Raw genomic sequence first — 8,997 nt, forward strand, 5'->3', positions numbered from 1 at the left:
ATTAAGATGAGAAAGAGACAAAAATTGTTTAAAAAACTAAAAAAAACACAAAATGAGTGATTGTATAATGGGTTATAAGAATAGGTTGAGATGTGTCACACAATCGTATAGCCTCACATCATGTGTGCTCTAATTTCTACCCTTTTTCAATAAAAATATAAAGAGGTTTCTGAAGAAACATCAAGACAGGTTATGTGTTTTATAAATATCACAGCTGTTTAGTTTCATAATTTACAATTATGTCAGATAAATATTGTGTCTTCTGAGCAATGACAATATTGTATCGGGACCAACTCTCCCTTTTCATTTACAATTGAAGATTCAGACTCTTAAGAAGGAAGACGACAGCTTCTGGCTGAGGATGTCACCATGGTAGAGGAGTGCAAGTACCTGGGTGTCAACATTGACAATTAACTGGAAGGCCAAAACTGAAGCTGTGCGGCAAGATGTTCAAGATCTTCTTCCTGTCCATTGTGGCCAGGGCATTGTACTGTGCTGTGGTCTGCTGGGGAAGCAGCATTGGAGCCGGAGATATCAACAGACTGGACGAGCTCATCAAGAAGGCAGCTCTGGGACCCATTTGTAGTGGGGACAGAGTGAAGGACTCTGAACAAACTGTTATCCACTATGGATAATCCTGACCACACTCTGCACCACCTGCTGGACAGACAGTGGATCACCTTCTCAAACAGACTGGTTGAGCTCCGCTGTCAGCAGATACAAGAACTCATTCCTATCGAAAGCAGTAACCCTGTACAACAGCTCACCTCTAGTGAGCAGTGAAACTGTCATCCTGATCGTCTCTATCCAGTTCAAATTCACATTTCATCCTTGCACATTCAATTTCACTTGATTAGTGTTTCTGCACATTACTACATCTGATCTGGTCATGGCATTTGCTTATAAAATCTCTCCACACTGTTTTTGCACTTTAACATGTCTAATTACTGGATTTGCACATGAACAGCTCTCTATAATGTAACTCTATTTATCTATCTATCTATTTTGTATACAATCAGCTGTCTTTAATTACTATCTGAATGTCTTAAAACCACTTATGAAAGCAACATATACATTTACAGCAGTTGAGGGGCTAAGCATAGACACCAATTCACCAGAGAGTTCTGCAAATTCAGATAGAAACTCAGAATATGGGCCAGGAGAGCGGTAAACTACAACAACTAGAACTGGCTGAAAGGTTCTTGAGACTGGATGTGAAAGACTAAGAACAAGGCTTTCAAAAGAAGTATAATTCAGCTTTGGTCGAAACTCGTAAATTTACGACTTTATTCTCGTAATATTTACAGTCTATGGTCTGAACTCTGTGTTGTTGTCAAGGATTTGTACGAATAACCTCTGCAGTAAAGTATTGTTGTTTAAGTTCCCTTGTGTAATTTTCTTTATATATACATATCTATATCTATATATATATGTACATAATCCTTTCTTTTTTTGTGTTTTGTTTTACCTTTACATTTTACTGCATTGCTGATGGGCCAGTCCTCTCTTTCAAGGGCTCACACATGGCTCACACGCGGACATGTCTCTGTTAGGTGTCGCGATGTTTTGGTAATCTCGCGGTATTTGGGTCATGAGTCACATTGGTGAAAAACGTACAACCCAGTCTATTTCTCCGAGGTGAAGGAGCTGAGCAGACACGCGCTGCGTGCTGCTGCCGAGATTTAATAACCATGGTAAGAAAAACGACTTTACAATGATTATGAAATCTGTTGTAATATGATGTGGTCAAAAGGACTTAAAGACCATCATTGCTTTTATAGCAAAACTTCTTATTTGAACGTTTTGGTGTTGTTCAGTTCAAGGCCTTTCAACTTAGTAAATCGGTGAGCCACCCTCATGGCTAACATTAGCTGTAATATACGCATTACTATTTCTTTTTAACACCGTATGCTGTTCGAACAGATCGTGGACATGTCCAGCTTTGTCAGTCGCAATCATTACGGTACAACTATGCAACTTGTGCTTATATCAGCTGCACATTTTATTAAAAAAAAAAGTTAGTTTTCCCGGGTCAAAGTTAGCAGGGCAGCTAGCTTTAGTTAGCCACACTCGTGGTATGGGCCTAGTTTAACACGTGGGTTCACGACAACGTGGTTACGTGGAAAGAAATGGACTCAGATGGGGTGAATGGACACCGAGGTGGATTATGAATCATCTTAGTATTGTTTTATTACAGTTACATTACATGTTAAACAAACGATTTATAAACCTGAACTGAGTTGAATTTCTGCATCCACTGTTAATATGTGGAGACTGGTAACACCAAAAGTAGATATTGGATAATTAATTTAATGATAAATGATGATTGTAATGAGTGTTTTTTTGTGAAATTGGCTTTAAGGTTCAGTCTTTAATCCAGTCTTTACCTCCTGTAGGTTTTGTTACACGTGTTGTTCGAGCACGCGGCGGGCTACGCGCTGTTCACCGTCAAGGAAGTGGAGGAGATCGGCATGCTGCTCCCTCAGGTAGATTAATCAATACATGCTAATGTTTACCCCCGTTCAATCTTTACTCTGCCCGGACCAGTAATAACTTTGAATGTTTTACAGGTGGAGGAGAGCGTACTGAGCATTGGGAAGTTCAACAGCATGGTGAGCCTGGCCGCCTTCTTTCCCTTCAAGTCGGCTCAGGCTGCTCTGGAAAACATGAACGCCATCTCTGAAGGCAAGCTGACTACTCACACTTTTATACGTTTTTAAGTCTATTTCCTCAGTTGTAATGATGTTTTACAATCTGTCAATCCACTGAGTTACTGTGCTGACAACAAATATCAACCCTGAACACCTGAGAAAATCCTTTTGAATATGTGAACATGACCACAGTGAGAAGGCTTCTTTATTGTCCAACCAACATATTTATGTATGTATAGTATTAGACGGTTGGTTAGGTTTTATTGCGTAAATATACTTAATCTATTTAATGATTGTGGTGTCCAGACTTATTTCTTGCGGACCAAAATTGTTGTGGGCCACAGGTTTTGTTTATTAAAATATAGTTGAAAAAATAGTAAGGCTTTGTAGATCAGAATAAAAAGGCTCGCTAAAGAAACCCTTTAATAAAAGGAAATCAAATATTTTGATTTCTTCGTTCTACTTTATTTGTTTCTTTCCTCAGAATCAAGCCTGTAACGTGGTTCATTTTTTTGGGAAAAGCTTTCTGCATTTAGCTCAGGTCATTAAATGGTTAAACAACAGTCCGCTTGTTTGCAAAAACTTTAAATATGTTTTTTTCATACTTAAAATAGTAAAAGCTGTAGATTAAAGAAACAACAACATACATGTTACTGAACATTTTCTATTTTAGGAATATTGTTCAGCCCTTGTTAACATGAAAAATAAAATGTGCCAATCTTAATCAAGGGGGCCAAAATCTTCTGATTCTTCATTTGAAGTCAACGGCCGCAAAAAATCCCCTCAAGGGCCGCAAATGGCCCTCAGGCCGCACTTTGGACACCCCTGGCTTAGACTGTGGACATGCAGATTTTAAATTTTAAAGGGGCCTGAATGAACTGAATTTCTTGGTCAATGTTGCATATTTCAAATGGATCTGCTGGAGAATTAAGGCTGTCTTTAAACTGGGCATACAGATGATTTATCGCCTCTCTCAATTCCAGGTGTGGTTCACGCTGACCTGAAGTTGTTCCTGGAGACGAACTTGCCTCTATCTGGAAAGAAGAAAGCTGTGTTGGGAGTTTCAGATGCCAAAATAGGAGCAGCTTTACAAGAAGAATTTACAATTTCCATCCAGACCGGTGGGGTGGTGGCAGAGATAGGCCGAGGTAAGTGTTGAAATGAGTCAAGGGGAAGCTGACTTCTTAGCTATTTTAGCATTATACTTAAACTTGTGGGAAATTGTGGCCTGTTGTGATGCGACCACTTGATCCTGAAACTCATGAAGGTTCATACTGAAAATCTGAACAGCCACCAACTTGATGCTGTTCTACTGCTGCTGGATGTATATCAAACAAACCCTCTTTTTCTGTCATCTGTCCTGTCAAGGTGTGCGTCTGCATTTCCACTCGCTGGTGAAGGGTCTGACTGGTCAGGCTGCCTCAAAAGCTCAGCTGGGTCTGGGTCACAGCTACTCAAGAGCTAAAGTAAAGTTTAATGTCAACCGGGTCGACAACATGATCATCCAGTCTATCGCTCTGTTGGATCAGCTGGACAAAGACATCAACACATTCTCAATGCGTGTTCGGTAAATTCCCTCTCTCATGCTTTTCAAAGAATATGTTTGTCTATTGCAATAGAAATACACTAAAAAAGATATGACTGAATATATTTTTGGGCTGTTGCGTGGTGTTTTAGCCCTAAGTATCTGTGCAGGCTTCAGCAAAAAACTTTTACAGCATCTGCAAGTTGTGTTTTAGACTGGTGACTGATTGAAAGTGAATGTTTGGTGTTGTACATCTTTAAACTGACATCTGTCTGGGACTAATATTTCAATTAAAAGCTGAACAAAGCAGTTAGATGACTCTTTTGAGATTGGCTTAACTGATGTAATTTCTTGGGAATTCATGGCGTAGCCGCCTACTTCTTACTGTTGAAAGTACATTAAAATGCTGTCTAAACGATTGGTTGAGACATCACTTTCCATTAACATGCATGGTCACTGGGTCTATATTGACATGAATGCTTGTAAATAGTTTAATGACAGTTTCCTCCTAACACTCTCTGTCCTCTGTCTGCAGTGAATGGTACGGCTATCATTTCCCAGAGCTGGTCAAGGTTGTGTCGGACAACTCCATGTATTGCAAGCTGGCTCAGCTCATCGGCAACAGGAAAGAGTTGTCGGAGGAAAGTCTCGAGAGTCTGGAGGAGGTGGTCATGGACAGCGCCAAGGCTCAGGCCATCCTCGATGCATCCCGCTCATCCATGGGTCAGCAGAGAATCTTGTTCAAAACATGTCATTTATTTTTTTTAGTTCACACGATGCCCCTTTTTTGCCCACCCTGGACTAATAATTGTCCTTGGTGACTAACACAGGGGGGCAGAGTACCTCTCTCATAAACCTGTGGTGAAGGCACAAATCCTCGCTTCGGATCCTGTCGGGAGAAACAACACTGCACTAAATATTACGATTTCAAGTTTTTGATGCACTACTGTAAGTGTGAATAATATCCTTATGTTAAATTGTCCTCATTTTCCCCCTTCAGGTATGGACATCTCTCCCATCGACTTGATTAACATAGAGAGGTTCTCTGATCGTGTAGTGTCTCTAGCTGCATACCGGCTGGAGCTGCAGGAGTACCTGAGATCCAAGATGAGCCAGGTGGCTCCTAATCTAGCAGCCTTAATCGGAGAAGTGGTACGTAGAGGAAATGTTTGTTTACTGTTTGTGTTAAATGGGACCGATGATGTTCTACCAAATCTGTCAATCCCCTGATTACTGTGATGACAAACTCCGTCGGTGCTGATGGTCCTCAAACCCGTTCTTAAACAGGATCTCCTCTATAACCTGTATATCCATAAAGCTGACACGTTTCTTCTCTTTAGGTGGGAGCTCGTCTGATCTCTCATGCTGGCAGTCTAACCAACTTGGCCAAGTACCCGGCCTCCACCGTTCAGATCCTGGGAGCAGAGAAGGCCCTGTTCAGGTACTGGGGCGCCCCCTCCCTGCTGGGGAAAGAAGTGGCTGCAGTGATGGCAGGGCTGGGCAGGAGCAGAGCAGGGTGACTGGAGATGATGCATTTGCTATTTCTCTGGAGTGATCCCTCTCACCCTCATGCACCCCCCCACAGTCTGAGCAGCCACTCGCAGCACTGAGGTAGAAAAGTTAACTCACTTTAGTCCACATGGTGGAGATGTTTACTGAATATAGACAGATGCTTTATTGTAGAATGAAAACTTAACAAGTCTTTAAATGCATTTGTTTAAGGGCTGCTATGATTTGACATAAGACCTGAAGTGATTAGCTTTTAGGCTTCAGATTGATAAAACACTGCTAGGGTCTGCACCTTGGCTTTTTACATGCCTTCCACTTATTTTGTTCAACAGTCATTGTGGCTCTGAGATAGAAGGCACCATGTTTAAATGTGATAAAATAGTATAGTAGATATGTACCTATGGCCAGATGAAGACTACTTTTCTGCTGGTCATTTTGTTGATTATACTTGGGGATTGTGCTATTTTGTTGTTGCAGAGCCCTGAAGACTCGTGGTAACACCCCCAAGTATGGATTAATTTTCCACTCAACCTTCATTGGACGCGCTGCTGCCAAGAACAAGGGCCGCATCTCCAGATATCTGGCAAACAAGTGCACCATCGCCTCTCGCATCGACTGTTTTTCAGGTGAGTGACAACACCTAACGGTTTGCTTAGAGTCCTTGTGGCCTTATTGCGATGATGCTCAAATTTTTCGTCAACAGTATTCATCCCTCGGGTTGGTGTTGAAAAACTAATTCCTGAGCAAAGCCACATGTCTGTTAAAGACGACTGTAATCCTTGTGCTGGTTTTTGTTAACTTTTTTAAATCGATTATTCCCACAGAGGTGCCAACAAGTGTGTTTGGCGACAAGCTGCGTGGACAGGTTGAAGAGCGCCTGTCTTTCTACGAGACGGGGGAGGTGCCACGGAAGAACGTGGATGTCATGAAAGATGCTGTGAAAGAGGTGAGCGGAGATTATACAACAAGCTCCCTTCATGTAATTGCTGCGAATGATGAGCACTAATTTCCTGACATCACTGAGGGTTAAACTGATTTAATGAGCCTGACTCAGCATTATAAACTTCGGCAGAAGAGGCCTTGATTCCACCCTGATTGTAATCACATTACTTTCTTTGATCTTAGGCTACTGATGTTGCAACTGAGATAAAGAGGAAATTGGAGAAGAAGGAAAAGAAACGCAAGAAGCGTGAAAAGAAGTTGCAAGAAGCCAATGGTGACGCCAATGGGGAAGCAGAGGTACGTGTGTTATTCTGGTATCTGGTAACGCATGTTTTGATTTGAGATTTGACCCACGCGTGGTCCTGTCTCAGTGTACGACATGCTACATCAGCTCGACTCCGAACCATTGGCTGGTCCAAATCAATGGGCTTGATCACTGAAGTGAGTCAGACACTGAAAGCACTTTTTAGTGATGTATAGTTAATCCATTTATGGCTACCTTAGTGATGTATCGTATACAAATTATCACTCCTTAACAAACTTGTTTTACATCCTTGCAGGCGGAGAATGGAGAGGCAGAAACCCCTGTGGTGAAGAAAAAGAAGAAAGACGCAGCAGAGGAGATGGAGGTCCAAACAGAAGAGACCCCTGCTGCAGAGAACGGAGCCGACACCCCAGCCAAGAAGAAGAAAAAGAAAATAAAGGCAGAGGCCGAGGAGGAAGAGGTACCGGCAGAGGAAACAGAACCAGCAGCCAAAAAGAAGAAGCGAAAGTCTGAAGCTGTGGAAGCAGAGCCAGAAGAAGAGGCCCCAGAAACCCCTGTGACTGAAAAGAAAAAGAAAAAAAAGAGGAAAGAGACTGCAGAGTAGAGCGGCCAAAGACTGACACTTTATTTCAGTAAAATTTTATTTTAGTCCTTCAACTCAATATCATAAGCTCTGTCACATAAGCAGCTGTATGTTGTCCTTTTGTTTTCTTCATTTGGAAAACCTCAGAGCAGGTGAGACTGCAAAGAAATGCTTACAACCAGGGATGTGATTGTTCCACAGGAATCTGTTCAAGGATTGACTTGAATCATGGATGTGCATCAAAACACATTTTCAAAGGGGAGAACTTCTGGACTTAACAGAATAACATGTATATTCATTTCCTGGTATCCATGCTAATGTTACTTCAGTGCTGCAATCCGTCTGTAAAGTGAACCGGTGAGCCATGCAAGTGGTGTTTGTTTATTTGCAGGCTTTACATGTTCTTGAAGTGCGTTAGCAGCCGCTGTTATATATGCGCTTTGATGTAAATATGGTCCAGAACTCTGTCCCAAGTTTATAATTTTCAGTAATTGTGCACTGTACAGCATGTCTAGCTTGCAGTTGTGACAAAGTAGCTTGCAGTGGAGACACTGATTCAAACAATCACTACTTCACTGCATGTTTTTCTTGTCCAATCACATCCCTGGTAATTGTGCCTTGTAGTCCATGAAATGTACTTGTAAATATTTTTATCAATTAAAACCTTTGTTAAATAAAAACATCTCCTATGTTATGATTTATTGTAGTGGCTCATATGGGGAACTATAATTTTCTTCTTAAATCTGAGTTATTGGCTTGTCTACTTTCCACTGCAGTTTTCTTTAAAGGACTAAGTCTTAACTTATGCATCAGTTTATGTTGCTTGGTCCTCTTGTAACCCTGTCCCACAATGCCATGGACTAAGGTCACTTAAACCTTGCATATCATTAAGCTAACTATAAAGGTTTAAAAGAAATAATGATCTCAGAATTCTTCTGCTCAAAGTGTGTGATGAGAGATGTGTCATTCATTACACTGACAAAAGCCCGCTAACACCTTTTGTGATCACATGTAATGAACAAGATTCAAGGATTGTTTGCATAATGTGTTATTAACTTAACTATCTAGATACAATTAATACCTGAGTAATCATTTTTTAGTGCCATTTCATAACAAGTCAATCTCGAGATGCTATACAGAAGACCACACTCATTATGAAACATAGGATAAGATGCAGTAAGGTTTTCTCCACTTGTTCCTGTTGTCCACATGTCCTTGCCGTGGAGGGCTGAGCATGTCACGCATGAAAGATGGCGGCGGTGGCTGTTCTGGATGTTTTCTGATAATTGGCACATTTGAGGTGCCTGAACAGGTACTTCTAAACTACTGGTGACCTGAACATTGATATAGTTATGTTGCCTTGGTTACCTAGTTGTTTAAGACAGGAAAACAAGAAAATGTAACTAACTTGGGTTGGTGATAACTTGTATTATATTGCATGTTTTCCCATTATTGGTGCCTGAATCAGTGCTTCTATAAAATAGGTTCAATAACATCTTTTGGTCACAAGGAATGTCAGGTG

At 41.1% G+C, this 8,997-nt stretch overlaps 1 protein-coding gene and 2 non-coding genes across 3 annotated transcripts; all 3 read left to right on the top strand.

Annotated features, from left to right (window-relative positions):
• Positions 1–1,569: 1,569 nt before the first annotated feature.
• Positions 1,570–8,155, top strand: nop56 (NOP56 ribonucleoprotein homolog). The gene is made up of 12 exons (XM_061042220.1): positions 1,570–1,694; positions 2,397–2,486; positions 2,571–2,685; positions 3,635–3,799; positions 4,020–4,218; positions 4,712–4,899; positions 5,177–5,328; positions 5,517–5,617; positions 6,163–6,311; positions 6,510–6,631; positions 6,811–6,924; positions 7,188–8,155. The coding sequence occupies exons 1-12, from the start codon at positions 1,692–1,694 to the stop codon at positions 7,494–7,496; spliced, it is 1,707 nt and encodes a 568-aa protein (XP_060898203.1). The 5' UTR covers positions 1,570–1,691; the 3' UTR covers positions 7,497–8,155.
• LOC132978278 (small nucleolar RNA SNORA26) lies at positions 4,964–5,083 on the top strand. The gene has a single exon (XR_009673892.1). It is a non-coding gene; the product is annotated as a small nucleolar RNA SNORA26 (small nucleolar RNA).
• On the top strand, positions 6,673–6,737 carry LOC132978275 (small nucleolar RNA SNORD57). Its single transcript, XR_009673889.1, has one exon. It is a non-coding gene; the product is annotated as a small nucleolar RNA SNORD57 (small nucleolar RNA).
• Positions 8,156–8,997: the final 842 nt, after the last annotated feature.

The sequence above is a fragment of the Labrus mixtus genome, chromosome 7, assembly GCF_963584025.1.
Source record: "Labrus mixtus chromosome 7, fLabMix1.1, whole genome shotgun sequence".
Lineage (NCBI taxonomy): Eukaryota > Metazoa > Chordata > Actinopteri > Labriformes > Labridae > Labrus > Labrus mixtus.

Bases quoted from the DNA above. Each gene is read 5' to 3' on its own strand.
- nop56 (XM_061042220.1), top strand. The intron at 2,686-3,634 runs GCAAGCTGACTA...TCTCAATTCCAG, and splicing joins CATGAACGCCATCTCTGAAG to GTGTGGTTCACGCTGACCTG. The intron at 5,329-5,516 runs GTACGTAGAGGA...TCTTCTCTTTAG, and splicing joins CAGCCTTAATCGGAGAAGTG to GTGGGAGCTCGTCTGATCTC.